Source organism: Pongo abelii, chromosome 2 (assembly GCF_028885655.2).
Source record: "Pongo abelii isolate AG06213 chromosome 2, NHGRI_mPonAbe1-v2.0_pri, whole genome shotgun sequence".
Lineage (NCBI taxonomy): Eukaryota > Metazoa > Chordata > Mammalia > Primates > Hominidae > Pongo > Pongo abelii.
In genome coordinates, this window is record NC_085928.1 from 37551083 (window position 1) to 37576963 (window position 25881).

The 25881-nt window shown below is 36.7% G+C and overlaps 1 protein-coding gene across 50 annotated transcripts in view; it reads left to right on the forward strand.

Annotated features, from left to right (window-relative positions):
- The window catches only part of ABI3BP (ABI family member 3 binding protein), a 255427-nt gene extending 229613 nt beyond the window's left edge, over positions 1 to 25814 (forward strand). For all 50 annotated transcript variants that reach the window (XM_024245145.3, XM_024245155.3, XM_063721849.1 and 47 more), the window contains 8 exons: positions 455 to 523; positions 4140 to 4349; positions 9212 to 9320; positions 20465 to 20544; positions 21308 to 21337; positions 22218 to 22379; positions 23484 to 23606; positions 24563 to 25814. In XM_024245145.3, coding sequence (XP_024100913.3) covers positions 455 to 523; positions 4140 to 4349; positions 9212 to 9320; positions 20465 to 20544; positions 21308 to 21337; positions 22218 to 22379; positions 23484 to 23606; positions 24563 to 24678 — 899 coding nt within the window. In that variant the 3' untranslated portion in view covers positions 24679 to 25814. The remainder of the gene's footprint in view (positions 1 to 454; positions 524 to 4139; positions 4350 to 9211; positions 9321 to 20464; positions 20545 to 21307; positions 21338 to 22217; positions 22380 to 23483; positions 23607 to 24562) is intronic.
- Positions 25815 to 25881: the final 67 nt, after the last annotated feature.

A 25881-nucleotide genomic window follows, 5' to 3' on the forward strand; every position in this document is an offset into this window, starting at 1 on the left:
GTGAGTCTCAGTTTGTGGTCTTCTATTTTACTCCATTTTATGATTAATATGGTTGTTTTTAATTTTAAAATTATGCTTATTTTCAACACTCCCTTATAGAGTATTATCCTTCCCTTAGCAGACATAGAAGAAACTGCCTAACTTTGGTTCATAAAAAGATCTAGACTACCTAATGCTACTACTAAATCACATTATTACCAACTACACATATCTTATTAGTGCATATTGACCACTTGGTTATAATTTGTAATTCATTACTCACACTATAGAACACCTTCCAGCAGGACACAACTAAAGGCCTTATATTGTGGATGAATACGTATAATTTTAAAAAATCAAAACTGCAAGCAGTTTACAAGGAGAAATATTGAATATCTTTAGTCTACAACTTTTTCATTGTACTGTGAAGCTTTTTTATCTTTTGCTAAAATTGTTCATTATTTTCCATTCTCAGAAAATATAACTGACTTCAGCTCAAGCCCAACAAGAGAAACCGATCCTCTTGGGAAGCCAAGATTCAAAGGTATGTATGATTGGCTGTGAATCTCACATTTGAAAAGGCTGTTTTTGGTAGGTATATCAGCCAGTTATTGCTGTCTAACAAACCACAAATCTTAGTAGCCTATTATAATAATAAGGATTTATTTTTCATGTGTCTGCAAGTCAACTGGGTGTCAGCTGATCTAGGATGTGTTTAGCTTAGTGGTTCTGCTTCTAGCAGCAGGTACAGCTAGGCCTCGTGGGTTGGACTCAGGTCCACCCCACATGTGTTTACTCTGATTCCCAGGATGAACAACCAACAGTGACCCAGGGAAAGCCATTTTCATAACAATGCAAAATCAAGAAAGGGTGTGTCCAAATGCAAAACCACATTTAAAGCTCCTTTTTGTGTCATATCTACCAATATCCATTGGCCAAAAAATGTCACACAGCCAAGATCAAATCAAGGATTGGGGAAGAATACTTCTCCTATGGACATAAAGAATAGTTTTGAACAACAATCTACCACAGTAGGAGAGATATAATATGATATAGAGCCCTTTTTTCCTGAAATGTAACATTTGATGAATTTCAACATATGTATACACCCATGAGACCATCACCACAATCAAGATAATAACCCATATATAACTTCCTAAAGTTTCATCATGTATCTTTGCAATCCCTTTCTCTTATTCCTCCCACTCAACCCCCCAGTGCCTACGTGACAACAGGCCTGCCATACTATAGCATGTACTTTATGAAATTTTATATAAATGAAACAGTATGAACTATTTTTGTCGTCAAGCTTCTTTTATCAGCATAAATATTTGCAGATTCGTCTATGTTGCTGCATGTATTATCAGTAGTCCATTCCTTTTTATTGCTGACTAGCATTCTATTATTTGGATATTCAATAATTTCTTTCTTTAGTAAATGCATTCGTGGCATTGCTATTTTTTTACATTACTGATAAAGCTATTATGACTATTCATGTACATGTCCTTGTATAGCCATATGCTTTCATTCCTTTGGACGAATACCCAGGAAGGGGTGGCTACATGACATATAAGTGTTTATATAACATTTTAAGAGACTGTTTTCCAAGGTAGTTGTACTGTTTTACCTTTCTGCCAGCAGAGATGAGAGTTCTAGTTCCTCCAAATCCTCACCAACATTTGTTATGGTCAGTCTTTTTTATTTTAGCCATTTTAATAGGTGTGTAATGGTATCTGATTATGGTTTTAATTTGCAACCACTTAATAACATTGAACATCTTATGTGCTTATTTGCCATCTATATATCTTTTTTGCTATTTCCAATTTTTTTGCCCATTTTAAAAAATGGAGTTGCTTCTTTAATGTTGAATTTTGAGAATCTATATTTTCTGGATACAAGACCTTTTTTAGATACATACTTTGAAAATATTTTTCCCAGTGTGTGTCTTCTAATTTTAATGAAGCTCAGTGTAGCAATTTTTAATAGAATTCACTTTCTTTAATAAGTATAGAGCTATTCAGAAGATCTTTTCTTTTTTTTTGAGATGGACTCTCACTCTGTCACCCAGGCTGAAGTGCAGTGTTGTGATCTCGTCTCACTGCAACCTCTGCCTCCTGGGTTCAAGTGATTCTCCTGCCCCAGCCTCCCCAAGCAGCTGAGACTGCAGGTGCCCACCACCATGCCCATAGTTTTTGTGTTTTTAGTAGAGATGGAGTTTCACCATGTTGGCCAGGCTGATCTCAAACTCCTGACTGCCAGTGATCCACCCGTCTCGGCCTCCCAAAGTGCTGGGATTATAGGCATGAGCCACCACGCCCAGCCTGCATTTTATTTTGGGTGTGTAGAACCTTACATTTAATATGGCTATTGACATTGGTACATTTAAATCTTCATCTTGCTATTTGCTTTCTATTTTTCCCATCTATTCTTTGTTCCCTTTTTTCCTGTTTGTCAATATTCTTTTAGGTTGAGTATGTTACGATTTCATTTAATCTTTTTTGTTGTCTTACTAACTGTAACTTTGTTTTATTATTTTAATGGTTGCTTTGGGGTTTATAGTATGTATCTTTAACTTATCACAATCTGCCGTCTAGTGATAATGTACAATTTCACATATAAGAACCTCACACTAGCATAGCTTTACTCCCTTCTTGGCCTTTGGACTATTATTGTCATACATTTTACTTTTACATGTTATATACATTACCGTAAGGTGTTTTTATTTATGTTTAAACAGTAAACTATTTTTTAGAGATAAATAATAAGAAAAACATTGTGTATGTTACCTATGTGTTTACTGTCACTGCGCTTTTCATCCCTTTGTGTGGCTCCATATTTCTGTTGGCATTGTTTCCTTCCTACCTGAAAGACTTCCTTTAATATTTCTTTTAGTGTGGGCCTTCTGGCAAATAAATTCTTACAGATTTTGTATGTCTAGAAAAAGTGTTTCACTTTTAAGGTATTTTCACTACTTATTAAATTCTAAATGATGTCTTTTATTTCAATAATTGAAGATGCTGCTCCAATGCCTCTCACTTGCATTCTTTCTAGTAAGAAATCTGCCACAATCCTTATCTTTGTTGTTCTGTATATAACATGTCTTTTTTTTGGTCTGCCTTCTTTAAGGATTTTCTCTTTATCACTTGTTTTGAGAAACTTGATTATGACTGGCATATAGTTTTCTATATTTTTGTTGTTTCTAGGTATCTTTGAGCTTTTTGGATCTATGGGTTTAGAAGTTTTATCATATTTGAAAGATTTGGGACCATTAGTTCTTAAAATATTTTTTTCTGCTTACCCACTTCTTTACCTCAGGTACTCCAATTATATGTATATGAGACCACCAGAAATGGTCCACACAGCTCAGTGATGTTCATTATTTTTAATGTTTATCTTCTCTCTCTCTTTTTGGATGTTTTTATTGCTATGTCTTTGAGTTCACTAATCATTTATTCTGCATTATTTTATAGGTATTCTAACCAGTGCATCTTCTGTCTTGTACCTTTCATCTCTAGAAATTTGATTTGGGTCTTTTTTAATATCATACATGTCCTTACTAACTTTTTGAATATGTGGATTATAGTAATAACTATAATTCTTATCTGATTATTCTAACATCTATGTGAGATCTACATTGGTTTCAAATGATTTTTTTTCTCCTTATTATAGGTAATATTTTCCTATGAATTTTACCTTTTAGATACTGGATTTTTTTTTAAATTATTCCTAGAATATTCTTGAGTTTTGTTCTGGGATATAGTATAATACTTGAAGGTACTTGATTCTTTTGAGTCTAGTTTTTAAAATTTATTGGGTGGGACCAGAACTGTGTTTAGGATAGAGTTAATTATTCCCTACTACTGAGGGTAAGACCCAGTGCCCCATAAAGTATGAAGTTTAAACTATGCTTAGGGGTATCAAATTACTTTCGGATATTAGCATAAGCTAAACTTATTCAGTAAGTAAATCAACACCACCCTATATCATGTGTCTCAGAGGCAAGATTTTGAATTTTCCTAGTTTGAACCATCCACATCATGGCTTTCAACCATCTGCTTATAATATGAGACCAAATGTCCTCAAATTATATTTATGAGCTCACTTCCATCTTCTTCACGAGTTTCAAAAATGTTAAATGTCAAGGGTCCTCTCTCTCGTAGGTCCTCATGTGCGATACATCCAAAAGCCTGACAACAGTCCCTGCTCCATTACTGACTCCGTCAAACGGTTCCCCAAAGAGGAGGCCACAGAGGGAAATGCCACCAGCCCACCACAGAACCCACCCACCAACCTCACTGTGGTCACTGTGGAAGGGTGCCCCTCATTTGTCATCTTGGACTGGGAAAAGCCACTAAATGACACTGTCACTGGTAAGATCATGGCATGAGGACTGTTATGGTGGGAAGCTTTGATAACAAGAGGACCCTGGGAGTGGGGTACCCTGGGTCAACATTGACATGTGAAGCATATCTGGGGAGGAGCCAAAACTAGCAGTTTTGCTGCCTTTAAGGCACATTATTGTCAACAATGTCATAGGATGAGAAAAGATCATCTTTGTCTTTTTTATGGGCTCCCTGTTAATTTAGTAGATCTCTTCAAGCTGCATTCTTTCCATCTCCTCTCAGAACTCTTTTTCACACCATGAAGAAGAAGCTAGTCTTTCATTACCAAGAAAATTACATTGCTGATTAATTTAAAACTAATTTTCCTTTCACCACCCCAATTTCTAGTTGACCTAGAACTTTCTAGCAGACTAAGATTACTTCAACTGTCTTAGGGTAAATAAAAACAAAAATTCTATTCCTGATCAATTTTCTGCTCATCTTAAGAAATTTTGATTCTGTTACCACCCACCAATTCCTCTAAAAATGATTGTGAAAACTAAGAAACCCCAAGACACTCTTTGAATTTGTTATACAACAGTCTGATTCTCCATAATGAAGAGGATAGTCAAACGAAAGGAGGATGAAAAAAGACTAGCAAGCTAAATCAGCTAGAGGATATAGCAAATAGCATGGTAGGTGAATTCCTGCCACCCAAGTTCCTGCCATGTACCTGGTGCAGGCAGGCAGGGAATAGAGGGGTCAACTAAGAGGCCATCAGGAAGAGAGAGGAGCAGTGCACAGGACCAGGTAGCACACGCAGAGACTCAGGATCTGCCAAAAACATTTCCTACTGCACATGGAAAACAGCAGCTATGTCTCCTCAGATAGAACCATTGGATCTGGGCAACTTCCAATGTAAGTGGCTTATCTTAACTAGCTTTCTTTACCATGTTTTGTGAGTTTCCCTTTCTCATGCAAAGCTAGCCTTTGTTTTGAGAAAGAACCCACTGCTACCCATGGTTCCTGGAGATTTTCCTAGTCCTGCTTCTTTCCTTGGGACTGTGCTAATAGGTACTGCAAATATCTAAAAATCAATTAATCTCTCAGTACTGATTATCTACATCCATTAAAATGTATAAAACTCTTCATATACTGTGCTAGTAAGGAGTTCCTGTGATTGTCTGAGGCTTAGTTCTCATGAAACTAAATGATCTATAAAATTTCATTTGCCTTAAAGATACGGAACATTGAGTTGGAACTGGTTAATCTAATACATTTAATTATCGAATACACATCAACTTGGATATATTCATAATATCTGATGTAACTTTATTAAGCTGAAGAATTGGCCTTTCTGATTGTATAAATGTTTAATCTCAAAAAATCATGGATAGAGTATACTTTATCCATCTAACCAAACTGCTTTTGTAATGCTGTTACTAAATGTTAATGAGTTGCTTGAGATCTGTCATGATACAGAGGATTTATAACAATTTTCATGGACAAGGACCACATCTCTTTAGCTGCAGAATTTCCTAAATAGAATTAAGTTCATATTTAACCATAGTTCACCTAGTCCGTATTTAAACATTGGACCATTTGCCCTAAAATCCTGTTGGTTTTTCATTCCATTTTGTTTTAGTGTTCCCTTACATACCACTTGCTTTCAAAAGCGACTGTTTACAAACCAGCAGCTCAGATAATATAGAGATTAATTCTTATATCTCTTGAACTGACTTTACAAAAAGGAACTGAGATATAATAGAGTTATATCTATTCTTCCCCCTGAGTTGGCTTCTTTCTTTGAGTTGATGGGGACACATATTCACCTCCAGTGAAGACATCCAGGTTCAGTTGCTTCTACATGTCCTTTCTATACTGAAGTAGAAAAAGGTACACCCAAAAAATTGGCCATAGCCTGGATCCTTGGGCAACTTCAAGTTGTTAGTTATAAGCATCACAATCTGATAGTCCAAGAGCATGCTGACACAGATTTAAATCCTAGACCAGCTTTATTTTAGATAGGCAACTTGTGTATGAAATTAGACTGTTTGAGCCTTAGTTTCCTTAGGTGTAATAATAATAATCCTCATTGTTATCAATTTATCCTGAGGAGAAAAATAAGATATTTGATATGCAGCATAAACTAGAAATTGTTAATGTTTATCGGTAGGAGCAATTTTTGTAATGGTGGCTTTATGAAAAGGTATTAGCACTTGAAAGGATTAAAAATGGGAAATATATATTTACAAAGCACAAGACAAATATATATTCAAAAGCTAGAATTCTGAAATTCTAAATTTCTTTTTAATTAGGAAGAAAGCTTCTAGATCCATTTTGAGAATTCTGTTCTTTCATTTAAAAAACCCATAAAAAAATTATTAAATCAGCTTTTAAAACTTGAGCCAGGCCAGGTGCAGTGGCTCACGCCTGTAATCCCAGCACTCTGGGAGGCCGAGGTGGGCGGATTATGAGGTCAGGAGATCAAAATCATCCTGGCTAACATGGTGAACCCCGTCTCTACTAAAAATACAAAAAATTAGCCGGGTGTGGTGGCAGGCGCCTGTAGTCCCAGCTACTCAGGAGGCTGAGGCAGGAGAATGGAGTGAACCCAGGAGGCAGAGCTTGCAGTGAGCCCAGATGGCGCCACTGCACTCCAGCCTGGGCAACAGAGCGAGACTCCATCTCAAAAAAAAAAAAAAAAAAAAAAAAAACTTGAGCCAAATGGAAATCAGAGAAGACATGCAACAGAAGTTTCAACTACTAAAAGGCAGATTTAATATTAAGAAGAATGTCATACAGTTGAGGAATGTCCCAAGCCAAAGATGCTTTCTGAAGGTGGTTGCTTTGGTGCATAACCAACTGGAGTGTCATATAAATTGTTCTTTTGGTGATTTAGCAGCACGTGAACCCTTCCTATTGGAATCTTAAAATTTTTCTAGTCATATTTTCCAACCACAACTCAAGGATGATAAATAATAAAAGCAGCATAATAATAGGTACCACCTGTTGAACAAAATCAATGAAAAATACTATCAAGGCACTTTCCACCTGTACCCAATTTAATCCCCATAAGCAGTATTATGAAGAGATATTATTAACCTTGCACGGATGGGAAGACTGAAACCAAGTTCAAGGCAAGTGGCTTAATTTGTCTCTTTCCATTAAGCTGTTTGGTTTCCTTTTTTTTTTTTTTAATCAATTTTACTTGCATTTTAAGTCCTTCCATCTTTTCTAACAAATATCCCTTCACAGCTGAGGAAAAAATATAAAATGGACAGATTTTAATTCAGAATTATCTCCCTTCCTCTCCCTTTCCAGTCTGTTAGGAGAGCCAGCTGAGAGAGAGTTTTGGATCAAAAAGAAGTCTCAGTGACAACACTAGATAACAGTCATCAGTACTTTAATAGTTGTACCGATAGTATCCAGAAACCATGGCCACTGTCTTCCAGTTTAATTTTTAGTTTTTGGAAGAATGGTCATACAAAATTGTTCAGAAAAAATCATCCTCCTCTTGGGGTATTTTAAATATGCAATGAAAAATCTTCCTAAGGCTGGGCACAGTGGCTCACGCCTGTAATCCCAACACTGTTGAGAAGCTGAGGTGGGTGGATCGCTTGAGCTCAGAAGTTCAATACCAGCCTGGGCAACATGGCAAAACCCTGTCTCTACAAAAAAATTAGCTGGGTGTGGTGGTGCGCTACTCGGGAGGCTGAGGTGGGAGGATAGCATGACCCCGAGAGGTGGAGGTTGTAGTGAGCCTCCCCAAAAAAAAAAAAAATCCTCCCCAAATATGAATTGGTGAATTGGGGTCTATCTGGGTTATTCTAGTTTTTTATTTTATTTCCAATGTTCATCTCATACCACTGGGCTCAGTGCTAACAGCAGAAATCCCTAATATAACTTGCCAGGTCTTTGGCAGCCTTTTCACCTTGTCTGATGTCCAGTACTTGCATATTTCTTCATATTAATGGAGCTGATTTTGAGTGGGGTTTATTGTTTGGGTTTTTGGTTCTTTTTTAGTCCTCTGTATCATCTCATCACACTCATTAAGCTAAGTCCCAAATGAGAGCAGAGAAATCCAATGAACAAATGTGTAAATGGCATTCCCTTATTCTAAATTTCTTTCCCTTTTGATGAGCCCTGCAAGTTCATAGAAATGTGCTTTTAAGTGAAATTTAGGCAGACCTCTATGCAGACTTTAAGGACATTATTTTGTTTTTCAATACAAGGAAAATAATCAAGGGAGCATAACTTATGTAGGCAGTGAGTACAAAAACCAACTACTCCTGTAGTTCAAATTAATGAACTATAGAAAAGTAGAGTTTATTATTTGATTAGCTGCTATTTGCTGCTGTGATGCTCAACTGAAAGAAGTTTTCTGCAGCTTATTATTTGATTAGCTGCTATTTGGTGCTGTGATGCTCAACTGAAAGAAGTTTTCTGCAGCAATACCATGTATCCAGTAGCCTTTTCCCCAACTATATTCTAAAGCCTGTAGAGCAGAGAACATGTCTACTCAGGCACCACTCCTCATACAGTGCTTTCCCCAAATGGGGCTTTGCAGCAGCGGCAGACTATCTGACTCACCTAACAAAATCAAAGGCTATGTATCCAAAGCAACCACAAGCATGGCATGGGTCTTCACCAGTTACCAGGCCTTCCTTTGCCGCTGGTAAAGGAAATGCAGAAATAGTCAATGAGAAAATCCCAAAATGCTTCTGGAGCCTTCATCTGCTGACCATCCCCATATGGAAATTGCCAGTGTGTAAGATCAATATGTCTCTAGAACTTCAATCTCAATTGCTCACTTTATGTAAGTGGCTTTTTTATGCTATTAGCTTCAGGAGCAATTAAATCAGCCACGAAATAAAGACAAGTATCTGTTGGCTTTTTTCGCTTTACAGAATATGAAGTTATATCCAGAGAAAATGGGTCATTCAGTGGGAAGAACAAGTCCATTCAAATGACAAATCAGACCTTTTCCACAGTAGAAAATCTGAAACCAAACACAAGGTAAGCCACCAGTGCTATTCCAGGTAAATTCTGAGAGTGCAAAAGTTGTAACCACGACAAAGGAAAGAAATGATATCATCTTCTCTGTCTTGAGGGTGGCTCTAGCTTCATTTCACTCCTGGGTTTTCTATATATATAGCACTAGATACCTCTGGAGTCAAGTTTTGCAAATACTTGAATTACTGGTGGGTTTAAAATTGCTGACAAGATGGTCTTGTTAATTAACAGTATGACATCTTTAAAAAAACATTTGATACCAAATGTTGATATTAAATACAAAAATAAAGAAAAGTCTGTGGACCAGTGACAACTGGACTGTGCATGATGTAAACTAGATCGGAAGCACCAAAAAATTAAATGCTGGAAAGGAGAGGGCAAGGAAAGGAAAGTCTTGTGACAAAATGTAGATGAAAGTTTTTAAGAGTTAATATTTAAAATAACTACAGACTAGTCTCAAGCACAGCAATTCTTTGCTTTGGGACCTTTTATCATGGATAAAATAGAGTTTTGACAAGAGTTACATATCTTTAACATTGTTATTTGATAACTTTTCTAAGTATCCCTATTTATTACACATTGATACCAGGTTGTTCATATTGCTGTACAGTTTTGTGATTCTTTTTTCAATCTAAAATTCCAACATTTTATTAGTTCACTTTATTACTGAAAGAAAAATAAGGGTCTTAGACATTTCTAGAAATGTAGTAAGCAAGTTCCAAGTTTTTTTTTTTTTCATAATGTTCACATTGTCATCAATTGATTGAATTGAATTGGTTATTGATAGTGACACTCAAAAGAGCCTATTTTGGCTCTGACAGTAGGGAGACTCTTCAAATCTTTTTGTAGAAAAGGAAGCACCATCTAGTTCACTACAGGCGGCTCACTGTGTATAAACTAGTCCAATATTGCAAAAAGGATACTTCTTTCACAAGCATGGGGTTTTTCTTTAAAGTTCTCTGTTTTAAGATGTATTTTACAACTGCTAATTTTCTTAAAAGACTTTTAGCCAAAATAAGCATATGTCAGTAAAAGCCCATTTGCTCTTTGTTCTGTTTCCTTAGCATTTCCTTAGATTGAGAGGGGGAGAAAGCCTGTTTTGCCATAATGTATTTGAAGGAATGAGTGAAAGAAAAGGTCACTTAATTTGGACTTTTTAATAGGTGAATTTGTGCTTATGAAAGTTGGCTTTTCTTTTCCATTTTCTGCTTTTTATTCCACTTAATAAAAAGTGACTTGTAAAGTACAATACAGTCATTGAAAGGCATCCAGTTTCTAAATGTTCATTGTGTTTTTTTTCTGAATTGGACTGTCCTCAGATCTTCTCACAGTGCACCTATTAGCTCATGATCTGAATGTTGAATACAGTTATTTCAATATCATTTTAAACCCAAATTTGTTTATAAAAGGTTTGCATTTGCATTTCCATTCAGCAAACATTTATTAAGTATGGCTACACACACAAATAAACATGGTGGCTGCCCTTGAACTCAAGGCTAGAGGAGAGGCAGTTAATGACCAAGGATTCTACACAAAGTAGCGAGAACTCTGAATGAAGCATGCCCAAGGTGCTATGGGATCCCAGGGTGGGAGGCACTACACAACGTCTGCGGAAATTAGGAAAATCTTCCTGAAGAAGGTGACACCTGGTCTGAGGCTTGAAGGATGAGTGGGAAGGAGCTAGCCAGGTGGTTATAGGGAAAGAGAGTGTTAGAATAGTATATGTCAGTACACGGAGGGCCAAAATGGCATGGTCGTGTGTGGTGAAAAATAGGCTATTTTTACCTCGGCATGAGTGATGATAAGTGGATGGAGGCAGAGGAAACAGTGGGAAGCCAGGGTGGAGAGGGTCTTATAAGCCAAATCAGGAGATGGGGAGACTCTGAAGGATGGTAATTGGGAGGATGACTTGCTCCCACTTTTCATTTGTGTTTTCATTCTGGCTTTTAGTTGGAATAATCACTTTTAATATTTGAGCCTGTTTATATTGAGTAACAGTTGCTGGAATAAATCTAACAAAAAATAACTTTTTGTTCAATTTGGGCATCTGACCTGCCTGGTGAAGTAGGTAGAGAAAAGTGCCCCAGGGCTAAGATGCATTTTATTCTGTAATCACAGGTCATGGGGCTCACATGTAGCTTCTGGTTGTAATTGTTTTAGGACTCATTCTAGCTGTTTCTGGAAGTTGCTTCACACTAAAAGACAGCATGGCCCTCTTTATCCTACCCTCATTATATGTTCTGTTTGTTGCTCCTGGCTTTTGTCAGTGGGCCTTCTGAGGAGGACCCCTAAAACCTATCCTTACCTCAAGACTAGCAAAGCCCAGAGGAGTGCCTATCTAGATTTTTTCTTTCTTTCTTTTTTTTTTTTTTTTTTTGAGACAGGGTCTTGCTCTTGTCGCCCAGGCTGGAGCGCAATGGCGCGCTCTCAGCTCACTGCAACCTCCGCCTGCCAGGTTCAAGCAATTCTCCTGCCTGAGCCTCCCAAGTAGCTGGGATTACGGGCACGTGCCACCACACCCGGCTAAATTTTTTGTATTTTTAGTAGAGATGGGGTTTCACCGTGTTGGCCAGGCTGGTCTCGAACTCCTGACCTCAGGTGACTAACCCGCCTCAGCCTCCCAAAGTGCTGGGATTACAGGTGTGAGCCACCACGCCCAGCCCCTGTCTAGACTTAGCTTTGGGAAAAAGCAATGTTAAATCAAGTTTAGGGCCTTCTAAATCAGGATCCCATGCTGAATTTTAACACTGGCACTAATTTGAGGCTATTCAGTGTGTCTATTATATGTGGCTTACTTAACATTATTTTAAGAATTTGCTATGGTTCAATGAAATCCATCAGGATGTCAAAATCATTAATTTTCATATAAATGATTTGGCCAGGATTATATTGGTAGTCCCTAACTAATGGATCGTGACTTAGGAGTTGTAAATCAATAGTCTGAAGTAAAGAACATTTTTGCATTTGGGGAAAAATATAATACATATGGATATAAAGGTGCTTTCATGAACACTGTTTAGTCCTCAGTATGTGAAACTTTATGGTGGTCAAGGAATTCAATAGATCCTAGCCCCTGATGAGCCTCTGAATGAATTTCACATCTCTCTTACCAGGTATGCTAGAGATTCATTTGTCTATTCAATGAGCAACAATGTTGGGGCTGAAATATTAAAATATATTGAAATCTCCATTAGAAAAAATAATGAATTATGGAAAAATAAAATGAGGTAAATTATTTCAATTAATTTGAGATTTCTGAAGCCTAAAAGTATCTGGGGAAACAAAAGTAACACCCGTTAAATAATTGGAGAGCATAAAAAAAGCATACCAAGTAAGTGTAGGATTGATACCAAAGTTCTGTGATTTAGGAGAGAACGCTTCATAGAATACTAGAGACTAGAATTTGATAAAGAATAGGATGGAAGGGGTAAGCCAACAAGGAAAAGAAAAACAACAGTATTTTTCTTTCTCATCAAATCCATACACATGATTTAGGTGACACACAAGTAGTTCTCAAACTTACTATTGATAGCAAGGCTACAGCCAGAATAATAAAATCACTAGTGTCCAAATAGTATGAAAAGCTTTTTTCATACTACCTTAAGTTAAGGCAAGGTTTCTTTCCATTGTGTTTCTTCTACCCAACCATGATCCAAGATTAACACTAACGAAAGACACCATAAAATAAAGAGGAAGTATGTACAGGATGCAGCCACCACGTGGCTATTAGCTGTAAAAAAAATAATAATAATAACTCTAGTCATATTTCAAAGCTTGGAGGAAATTTGGAATCAAAGTGTATGGTAAAATTGAATTTTTGAAATAGATAAACTTTGAATTATAGCTGTTAAAATTCCCTCATGAGGTTCTGGAATTCCCTATTTGAATAACTGGAAGATGGATCAAAGCTTCTGAAAGAATTATTACAGCGGTGTTCCAACACTAGGAGATATATGTAAATCATTTATTTTAGTAGCATTTTCCATCACTTGTCCTGACTAAAAAACATGAGATCTGAGTTCAGATGATAATTACTGGCTAAACTTTACACACAGACATGGGTGGAGTAGAGCTTCGTGTTACAACACTTAACCCAGGAGAAACAAGGCAGGGATTAGAGATCTATAGAGTGCTTTTGTTAGAAATTCTGAATGCTCACACCCTAATCCTGAAACAGAGTGACAGTGGAGTATTCCCCTACCTTTCCTTTCACAGTGTATACCAATCTTCTGCTTGTTTTCATGACATAAGCAGGTTTTTATCTAGTCTGCCAGAAGCTCAAAAAATTGTCCAAAGTAAAGGACCATCCAGCAGCTGTTTTGCTAATGGTAGAGTTTAGCTCCACACCTGGCATTAGATGTTCTTGTCAATAGAGAGCCACATGGCTGTTCTAGGGCGCTGGGTGCAGCTCCAAAGGTGGCATAGGGGGCCTCCCCAGACTGGCTACCAGCTGCAGTGCACTGTGGTTACATATGTGCACAGGGAAGGGGGTGTCATTTGTGGGGAGATGTGATTGTTTTAGTCAAATGATGCAAAAGACATCTGTTAACACAGGCAAATTTCATCTCTTTAGGGGATCCCTCTCTCACCCCTTACTCCTAAAATAAAAAGAAATTGTAGATATTGGTATCCAGCTGAATCAGTACTCATCTACCCTCCCCAGTACTTACTTTCCATTTATTTCTAACCTAGAAGTCCTCTTCTAACAGAAAACCAAGTACTGTATGTTCTCTTATAAGTGGGAGCCAAATGATGAGAACACATGGACATAAAGAGGGGAACAGCAGACACTGGGGCACACTGAAGGGTGGGAGAAGGGAGAGGAGCAGAAAAATCAACTATTGAGTGCTAGGCTTTGTATCTGAGTGACAAAATAATCTGTACAACGAACTCCTGTGACACGAGTTTACCTATATAACAAACCTGCACATGTACCCCTAAAATGAAAATTAAAAAAAAAAAAACCCTCTCCTGCCATACAATTACCCAAGAACACCAGTCCTCTGTGTGTCTCCTTAGGCAATGTATGCCCCTTGTTAAACTAAAAGAAAAATATTAAGAGCCTCTCCTATCTAGAGCAAACCACTTTGCAAAGACCATATGATTAGCTTTAGTTCTGCGAATAGAGCAGCTGATAAAGTATGTCTCAATAAGTCTTACACCACTGCTTATTGGGACAGTGAGTGTGGGTTATCATTCTCTTAAGTCTCCTCCAGCTCTAAAATGATATAATTCTGTGATATTCAAAGCCATGCATGAAGTCGGCCAGAGAACTGGAACTGAAAACTAAAACCTAGGTCAATCCCGTAACAAGTAGAATTGTCCCAGTAAACATTTTTTCTTTTTGTCTTTAAATCTCTGTCTGTAGTCTGCAATTTGTTTTCAGATGAATTGTTTTTAGCACATATTTTGATAATCCACTGATGGACCGAGTTCTTCCTAATGAACTGGCTGGGCAAATGGATGAACACACACAATCACTACACACTGAAAAAACCCTTTAATCCTACTCTTCTCTTCCAATGAACTCACCTCTCTCCTTACTTTACTGAAAAATTAAAGAATTCATTGTGTGTGCCAGACTTACATGTGGTCTAACAATTTCCTATGGAAAATGTACTGTCTAGTAATTGAGATAAATCAAATTCACTTAATCTGCTCAAGTACTTTTATTGACCTCTCTGGCTTGGGAGGATTTTGAAGAACAAATCTTCCTCTAAGACTGAAACCTACCAAAGTATCCTATAGCTGGCAGCAATGATAGTTTGGGACTGTTGTTTATGTTGATTTAATAAAATGTTGACACTGGTTAGCTGGAATAGACACAGCAATTTCTTATACACTGTCAATCTGGCTGAATGATGCAGGCATGTGGAATAGCCATTATACCCTTTTCATAGTGTTTCTGTGAAATTCTGGTCTCTGCATATTCTGTATTAACTTTTCAACATCTCTTCTTATGGGCTTTGTAGAAAGGAGTAAAATAAGCTACCAAAGCGTCAGGCATTTTATTTAGTTTGTGGTAGGTGTGGGCAGCAGCAGACCAATTCCTTCCTTGTTGAAGAAATTGACTTGATTGCTCAGTCTGACAGCTTTTCATGGGGCAGGACAGCTACCTAAAAGTACGTAACTCCACTAGTCTATAAAAAGAACAATTATTCCCTCTCACATAACCACATAGTTTTTATTTTTCTTTGCTATTGCTTAGCATTTAGGAAGGGAGTGGAAGAAAGTGATAACTACCACAGAATTAGAGTACAGCCCAACTCTGGAATTTGGGTCCCCACAGAAGTGGTGGAACACAAAAAAAATGCCCCTTATGGCATAAGAGCCAGCTAGTTTATGACCCCATGACTGCTGATACCCTGATTTAGCCTTATTTTGTCTTCTGAGTGCCCCCTTGGCTCTCCCCTCTTGCTCCTTATCTGTGCTCCCAGATCAGCATAATAACTTTACATGTGGCAGGTATCCAGAAATGCTTACCATAATCCTTCAATGTCCTTGGAGTCAAGCTTACCCAAACCGATTAGATTCTCCTTTCCCATGTTGAGCAGCCCTTCTTTTTTTCTTATTCTACTTGTCCATTTATCTCCCTCTGAACCTTCACCTGAATGGGAATCAAATATTTCATGACTACACTAGGGGTAAAAATCGGCTAAACAACACAAACCAACAGCTATAGGGTGGACTTTGTATATAAAAAGCAGTTTGCTTGAGGTTTCTAAGACTTTTGTTAGAATGAAAACCAACTTTTTAAATCAGTAAGGAGTACGTGACTAAAAAGTTTATCAAATAATGAAAACTTTACTTCAGTTCTAAATTGTAGGCAAAAAATAGAAGGAAAAGGTTATAGAAAGGATCAAAAGTGGGTAGAGAATGGCAAGCGTCTGCTCCACCCAGATCTGAAGGTTACACTTGAGGATATTACCTCTTCCGCTAAAGAAGAAATCAGTCTCAGGCTAGAATCCTGCAGGTTGGAGGTTCTTGTCTCTTAACAGTTTTGCTCATGAGCCACAGGACACACTTTTTGAAATCCTAGTTTTTCACTTTTCAGTGAATTGATGTGTTTTTCATTCTCATACTGATTTTTACAGCGCTCTCAAACTGTTGGTGTCAAATACCCTCTATTATGCCACTCTTCTGAGATAATGCTTTTTAGTGCTTTCTAGACTCAATGAAATATTAATATAACATTTTTTTCTTAGCCTATGGATCTATGTTGATGGCAGGCAGAAAGGTTTACCTGTTAAATTTTCGATCTTTCCAATAACCCATGGGCTATGCCCTTATTATAAACTTCACAAGCAAAAAGGAAGTGTGTGACCATAGAAGAGTTCTGCCTTGAGAGTTCTATGGCAGTGTTTGTCAAATTCCCCAGTAATAGAAACTCTTTAAAAAAATTATCTAGAGGTACAAACATGATACTAGTGAATACTTATAACTACTATGTGTCAGGCACCTTGCTTTTACATGCATTCTCATTTAATCCTCACAGATGCTTTTATACCCCCCGTGAAGTTATAATTACTATAATGAATAGTATCCGCACAAATAGCATTATCCTCATTTTTATGTATGAGTAAACTGAAGCTCAGAGAGGTTAAGTTACCTTAAAGTCACATACTAGTGAGCTGTGAATCTTTCTGGTTCTAGAACCCATGTTTTTAACACCCCGTGGATCATGCTGCCTCCTGATGGGGATGTGCGGGGAAGATTTTTTTGGGGGGGGGATTTACACCTACCCAGGTAGAACCAGGCATGGCATTCTGTAAGGCTTTATTTACCTGGCTTGTCCTAGGTGGGGCCAAAAGGCTTGACTGCATTTGTCATCTGGACTGCATTCTATTCAGATATTCATTTTGATGTGGTAGGTCTTATAGTTCTTTAATTTTCATCAGAAATATATGTACAGTTTTAAAATTAAATTACCACAAAAGCATCTCCTCCCTATTGCTAAATGTTTCCCCATATGCAAATTTTTTTTTTTTACCATTTTGTCCCTTTCTTCTGTCAATTAAATCCCTATGTCTAGAGTGACCTTCTCACAAAATGCTCAAATACTCATCATTTCTTTGTTCTATTTGTTGTGTTTTTAATGGCAACATCTCTTTTGGAATTCCTATACATCTTTTGCCTCTCTGTTTTGAATCCCCTAATTCCTGCATCACAAGACTTCTTCCTTGTTTATTCCATTACTTTGTAGCACTAAAGAAATAAATCTTGAGGAAAAGTTATAAAAGGCAATTTTTTTGAGTCCTTACATGTTTTAAAATTTGTTTTACTTTGATACATTTCTTTAGCTGGACATATTAGGATATAATGAAGACTTTTGAAGGAATTGTTCTATTGTTTTCTAACTTCCAGTGTTACTGTTAAAAAGTCAAATGTCATCCTGATTCTGGATCCCTTGAATGGGACCTATTTTCTTCTCAGTTTTGAGGACTTGTTTTTATCACCCCAGTACTCTGAATGAAAATTTGTAACTCATGTGTTTTAGTCCTTTTTCTTTTATTCATTTTGCTGGGCAGAGTAGGTCTTTTCAATCTGGAAACTCTTGTCTTTCAGTACTGGGAAATTTATTACACAGTTTCTAGGATAATTTTCTATCTCCTTTCCTTTCTCTCTTCTAGAGTTCCCACTAGTTGGGTACTATATTCTCTGGAATAATTCTCCAACTTTTTCTCTCATTTTTTCATCTCTTTGACTTTTTGTTCTAGTATTTGTAAAATGTCCTCAACTTTATCTTCCAAAACTTCTATTTGAAGTTTCTTACTTCAAATAACTGTTTCCTGAAACTTTAAATTTTATTTTCTGTGTACAATCAATATTATGAGACATTTCTCTTAGACCTATGATGTCATTCATCTGTGACAAAATGTGCTTCTTCAGAAAAAATTTTACCAACACAAATAATTTTTGTTATATAGGGTTTAATCAGACCAAAACAAAAATGTGCCTTTCAGTTCCCATGTTAATTAAATTTAGTGCAAAATAATTTCTTTGAAACTTGTCGAATATCACAAAATATTGGCCAAAAAAAAAAAAACCCCAAAAAGTAGCTTGTATTTGTGGCATGCTAAAAATGGAGCTTAAGTGTACATCACTGTGAAATAAAAAGACATGGAGACAATTCCAGCAACCAGACTTGGCCAAAGCACAGGGCTTTTGGCAATGGCCTGGAACGAATGTGGAATGTACTGCCCATTTGAATCAAAGTCCAGATGGCTATGATTTCTTTTTTTCCATTTTCAGTTCACTATAGTTCTATGGGCTTTTTTCTTTTGTTTTGTTTTTAGGCCTCTTAGCAAAAATTTAATCTCTGGAAAATATTTCATGTGAAAATACCCCATATGTGTGTGATTTCTGTAGATGACAAAGGTGTTTTTGTATCAACAATCTCTCATTGCAAATGACAATGACAAAGGCATGTGCCACCATGCCCGGCTAATTTTTGTATTTTTAGTAGAGACAGGGTTTCTCCATGTTGGTCAGGCTGGTCTCAAACTGGGGACCTCATGTGATCTGCCTGCCTCAGCCTCCCAAAGTGCTGGGATTACAGGCATGAGCCACTGCACCCGGCCAGTTTTAAAGTTTTGAAAAGCAAAAACAGTAACAGTACAAGTGTTTTGAGCCTCATTGCTCTCAGCTGAAAATTAGGGTAAGATTTATCTCATCAGGGTTTACATGTGTTGTATTGCTTTATATACGTAGAATAACTAATGCATCTGATACATAGTAAGCATTCAGAAAATGGTTGCCATTGTTGTAGCACTAGAATCTGTTGTCTTAGATACTAGCAGTGTTAATGCAATACCTCAGTGATCAAGAAACTGACTCAATTTTTTTTCCTGCTCACTTAGTACCATCCATACCAAACTGATGGCTGTCATCCGTTTTTCACTTGTTTATAAAATATCTATCTTTTGTGCGTTCTGCATTCTTATTTAATTATAAACTTCTCAAAGACGAAATTTATCTCCCAAAAGCCTTGAGAAAATCTAAAACTCTCAAAATATTATCAGCTGACTCAGGTTGCCTTTGAATTCAATGTTCTTTCACTGCCAAGTCCACTTGCTGCTGAAAGGAAATCTTAATTTCAGGCAAATGGCAAATTGCTTTACTGTTTACATTTCTTTAAAGGATTTGCTTTGCTTACATATTTTATGAATAAAAATTGCTAATACTGCACAATAATTTGATGAATAATTCTTAAGGATACAATCAAAGGAACTTATAATTCCAAGGGACCTAGGGTTGTTTGGGGGTTTTGTTTAACAAAAGGTTAAGGGACTGGCCGATATGAATTTGGGGTATGGAGGGAGAGAAATGTCTGTGTTTGTGTTCCTGCTCTTCATAAGGCAACATTACCATGCCTCTTTTCTGGAGACATCATAGCATCCTGTGATCCACAGAAGACCCAAGTTCCAGGCGATAGAACAGGAAGTCCTTGCAAAGAAACATTTATGTGTATCTATTCCCACAGCTTAGTCTACAGTTAAATAGACTAACTATAGCTTAGTCTAGTAGTTCTGAAACATCAGTGGGCACACGACTCCCCTAGGAAAGTTATAAATTCTTACCTGAATCTCCTCAAAAATTGCTTCAATACCTAGAGTAGGACAAGAAATTTGCAGTTTAACACACTTTCACCACTGCCACCCTATGATGTGATTCTGACATAAGTAGTTCAAACCCCACAGTGAGGAAGACGGCCTAAGTCCAGGGTTATACTCAGGGTTGGGATAACAGAAAATAAAATGGAATCTTGCTACTTCTTGGCCCCAGGAAGTAGCTGAGACATCTTAAAGAAACAGGCTCCTTGTTACTGGAATTAGCCTTTGTCTACCATATACCACTTTCTTACATGTCTATTAACCTGCCAAGTCATTTGTACTAATTGGGAGATTTTTAAAGACAACCATCTCTTTTATTAACTTAATGCTTACTCAAACATTAGACAAGCTGTTCAGATAGTAAAACTAAGAAATCATTTTTCTTTCCTCAACCTACTTCTGGAACATATGTTACCATTCACTGTCATAATTTCAAAGGGATGTCAGTATAGTGGATGTCCGTATAATAGGGCAATGTTGCCTCCTAGCCCTCAAGAATGTATTACAAGTATTTTTTTATTTTCCCCTGAACAGTTACGAATTCCAGGTGAAACCCAAAAACCCGCTTGGTGAAGGCCCGGTCAGCAACACAGTGGCATTCAGTACTGAATCAGGTAATTACATCAACAGTAATTCCCAAAAAGGTTGTAAAAAGGCCACAGTGGAGCAATGTTTTGAGTAGGAAGCTTGTTTGAAACCCACTACATGTACTGTTTCTTGAATTTCTAAAAATCCATTTGTGGGAAAAAGCAAATTGATGAAGGTTTACAGAAACACCATTCATATTTTTCCTCACTTAAAGACACATCAGTTTAATTTAAAAAGCATAATGAATCTATATTCTTCCAAAAAGCTAGTGAATGAATCCTCCCCTATATGCCTAGAATGAAAATACCAGTGAGTACATCCACAAAGGAAAACCATGAGAGTTTAATAACAGCTGTGAAACTTCCCAATTAGACCTTACAAGCTCCAATTCCTTAATGAGATACATCTGCACATACAGCATTAATATTTGCATAATTTTTATACCAACCGTAGTTCATGGCATCTTGGTGATTTTTACCATGAAGTTTTTCTATCAAACTAAAAGCAGCAGCTTTTGAAATTCAAGTGAAAGCTGGAACAGCGACAAATGTTCCTAACTACTCAAATTACTTGTAACAGATACAGCTGAATACCTACCAGGCAGGAGATTATTCAATCAAGAGCAATTTCCAAAACAAAGCAAACTTTCAAATTCAATCCTTAGCAACAGAGTACCATTTTGCAAATAAGACTTCTTAACAAGTGTAAGCACCCAGCATCTTCACCATGCCAATGGAATGTTGGGGTTTTACCTAGTAAGGTCTGACTTTTGTATTTATTTCTCCTCAGCGGACCCAAGAGTGAGTGAGCCAGTTTCTGGTAAGTACCTGTCTCAATGAGACACAACTACATGCTTTTCTAAATTTATTCAACTGAACAGGCATGGCAGAATCTGAATCATGATTTCGCGTTTTTCCACTTAGTCTTCTTATAATACCAAACAGGTGTGAATGTTCCCCTACACATTGTACAACACTGAGGACCCATGATGTTCTGGGAACAAGTTGGACATTTTGAAATTTGCTTTCACTCATGCACCAGGCTTATTACTGTTTAATAAAATATCCAGTGTAATCCCAGCACTCTGAGAGGCTGAGGTGGGAGGACTGCTTGAGCCCAGGAGCTGGAGACCAGCCTGGCAACGTAATGAGACTCCCACTCTACAAAAAATTAAAAAATAAAAAATTAGCTAGGCATGATGATGCACACCTGTGGTCCTAGCTACTTGGGAGGCTGAGGTGGGATGTTCGCTTGAGCCCAGGAGGTTAATGCTACAGTGAGCCATGATCCAGCTTGGGCAACAAAGTGAGATCCTGTCTCAAAAAAAAAAAAAAAAAAAAAAAAAAGATATAACACCCTCATTTCCACTTTTAATAACAAGTCATATTAAAGCAGTTGTCTACATTTTATAACATGCTACAAAAAAGAAACCTTTTGCTCCTAAATGACACTGTCTACATCTAGCTCTGCAGAGGCTATTCAACACCTAAACACCTTAACATACTGCTCTCAGATTTATCTATTGACAGAAACTTACTCTGGGTTTTACTTGTTTAGATCCTTCTAATATTTTTGGCTCCAGTATTTAGCATGGGGGAAAAAAAAGGTATCAGCAAGTTGACAAATTTTGTAAACTGATTTCTTAAAGTATCTGACCCAAGAGTCAGATACTAAACTCAAAACTGTTTTCCTTTTGTAGCAGGAAGAGATGCCATCTGGACTGAAAGACCCTTTAATTCAGACTCTTACTCAGAGTGTAAGGGCAAACAATATGTCAAAAGGACATGGTATAAAAAATTTGTAGGAGTGCAGCTGTGCAACTCTCTCAGATACAAGATTTACTTGAGCGACTCCCTCACAGGTAAGCAGAGCTACCAGCTCTGTTTTCAGCCCTTAACTTATGGGAACATTTTGCAGCATTGTACAACTTGGCTGTACTTAAGAGTTTCAGGCACTAATGGGTGCTGTAAACCAAGTTTTCCTCTGAGCAAAATGTTACGGAAACGGTTACCATTCCTAGAAAGCAAGGATTTAAGACATGCTATTAGAAGGTAAATAATAAAAATGCAATTATAAAACAGTGCCATCATGGCAAACTGGAATGTACATTCACTAACCATGGTCAAACTCCATTTTGTTACAACCATCCAAGGATAAAAAGCCTATTGACAATAAAGTGACTAAATCTAACAATAACCATGGAACGAATATAACATCTTCAAGATGCTAGAAGAACTACAACCCCCTGCTCCATGCCCAATAGGTTATAATTTTCTATATTTACAGAGTAAAAATTTTTAATGAATAGGCCTAGCCCTAACATTAAAAAGTAGATATTTTTTCAGTCATTCAACTCTTCTACGTGCTGAACACAAAGCAGCATAAAAGATATTTCCTACTTTCCTAAAGCTTACCTCTCCTTCCTTTCCTTAGTAAGAAGAGATAGACAATATGTAAATAAGTAAACATTTCATAGAGGTACTTTAAAGAACACTTTCAAAAAGGTGAAGGCCTCTCTAAAAAGTTAGCACCAGCTAAGGAGAAAATTGAGAAGGAACTAACCACACAAAGGTCTAGAGTGAAGAGAAGGTCAAAGGCCTAAGGCAGAATACACCTGGCCAGTTCCACCAGTATGGCCCAGACTTAGTAAGTGGAGGGGCAGGCAGGTGTGAAATCATGTGGAGCTTTGAAATCAGGTAAGAACTTTGGATTTTATTCTGAGTATAATGGGAGACTGCTGGAGAAATTTATGGAGAGAACAAACATTATCTGACATGCATTTTGATCACTAATCCCTGATAAAGGGAGGGGAGGAAGAATACAGGTAGGCAAGAGACATTGTTGGTTTGAACTAGGGTAATAGAGAATGAGGGGAGAAAGTACAAAAACAGTAATGATGATTTCAAAATTGTCACATTTCAAAGTAAGAAAGTAAACTTTATCCTTTTAATTTCTGGTTCTTCAGGAAAATTTTATAACATAGGTGATCAGAGGGGCCATGGAGAAGATCACTGCCAGTTTGTGGATTCATTTTTAGATGGACGCACTGGGCAGCAACTCACTTCTGACCAGTTACCAATCAAAGAAGGTATGTTTTCTGATCTTTCTCATAAGAATGGAGTTTTACAGATTAACCCAGAAAGAAATCAAGCTGAAGAAAGCAATCAATTTAAAAAGAATTCTATAGTACTACTGCTCCACATATCACATATCTAGGAAAAAATGAAGACTTCAATGTAAGTTTCTCAGCTTAGAAACTTGGAGCCAAAGGAAATTACAGCCATAATATAAATGCATTCTACTTCAAGAAAATCTAAACTTGCAAAAACAGCTATAAAAAAGCAGTTTCCCAAACTTAAATCACTCATTTATTAATGTTATGGGTTTTGTCATACTGCGTGTACTTGCATTATCTTTATTTCCTTAAGAAAAACTTTTTTTTAACTACTGCTACCCTAAATGGAAAAAATAGTACTTACCTTGCAAGTAACTGTATAAATATAATTAAAATAGAATAATTCTGTGGGAAATGAATAGCCTCTGTAAATTGCTAAAAACCCATTGGCACCAAGCTGTGTAATGAGGACTGAATAAGACTGAAAATTAATCCTTGTCTAAGCAGTGCAGAAGGGGGTAAATTAATTGTTCCTATTAGTCCGGAATCACCTGGAGGTTCTCTAAATAAACTATTTGATTCGATTTTTCAGTAACACATTTTGTTCACGGGCACTTAAAAATACCAACAATACTGAAAGATGACCTACTAAGTTCTGTGAACACATCAATGGGCAGTGAAACTGTCACTACCAACCATCCCCTCCTAACTTGACACAGCAAATGTCAACAATTTTTCAGGTGCCCATTTTAGACAACCATGACTACACCTCAGGAAAAAACACCAGAGCTTCTTGCTCTCAGTTTTCTAAATTACCTCACTTCACTAAGATTAGCCTTCAGCTATTCAATGACATCCTTCAATCTATGAGCTATGAGGGCAAAAATATAATACAGCAGCTATTAAAATGAAACTATTTTCTCTCTCAGGTTATTTCAGAGCAGTTCGCCAGGAACCTGTCCAATTTGGAGAAATAGGTGGTCACACCCAAATCAATTATGTTCAGTGGTATGAATGTGGGACTACAATTCCTGGAAAATGGTAGATGCTGCACAAAGTTACCTTGTTTCATCATGGCAAACAAAAATCACTGAAAATACTATGTCACATTCATTTAAAGCTATTTTGTTTACTATGTATAAAAGTCTACAATCTAATTAATAGCAATACTAGATGTTTATTATTAGAAAAGATTGCTGAGAGTATTTATCAGGTTTTACAAAGTCATTTTAAGAAAGCAAGATATTGATGTTAACAGAATAACATTTTTGGGGAAGCTGGCTCCCTATTCATGGTATTTTAAGAGATCGTTTGTATATTATTTATCACACTGTTGTAATGATGTTTTGAGATACTTCTTTTGTAACAAAATTAACATCAAAAAAGGTATATACTTTTTAAAAATATTTACTTTTATTGATGTGTACTCTTCCTATTGACGAGTTAATTCCATAAATCTCTACTTAGTTTAACTTATTGGATCAAATTGTCTTCAGCATATATATCTGGGGAAAAAAGGTCCGAATTTTCACATTTATATTTAAACTTCAATTTTTTAGCAACAGCTGAATAGCTTTGCGGTGGAGTTTAATAGTTACACATTCATGCTAATATACATTTCCTTTAAACATCCACAAATTCTTAAAAAGATTGAATCAGTAAATTTCATTTCAGCTAAAAATGGGGTCTAATATATTGTTTCAAAAGATACATTTTTACCCACCATAAATGTTACGATATCTGAATATGCTTTGTCAAACTATCCCTTTATGCAATCGTCTTCATATTGTTTTTGATTCTAATCAAGCTGTATGTAGAGACTGAATGTGAAGTCAAGTCTGAGCAACAAAAAGATAATGCACGATGAGAGATTGCCTACCATTTTATAGGATATTTACTATGTATTTATACATTAAGACCTCTATGAATGAATGTATCAGAGAATGTCTTTGTAACTGTTTGTTTAATTCAATCTGTAATAAAAATCTGACTCATTTCTACTAAAAAGGTATTGTCCTTTAGGCAGGGAATGGGACTCCTTGCTGCACTGTTGCAGTCATTCTGAAAGGACCTTTCCCTGTACTTACCTTTCAACATGCTTCAATCTTATCAACGCTACATTTTGTATTTTTCAAACAAACAAGTACAAATTCTGCAATAAAGAGATGTAGTTTTTTTTAAGATCGAGTTTTTGTTTGTTTGTTATTTCTGAATGGTTCATCAGTATGTCAACTATACCTTTTATCTA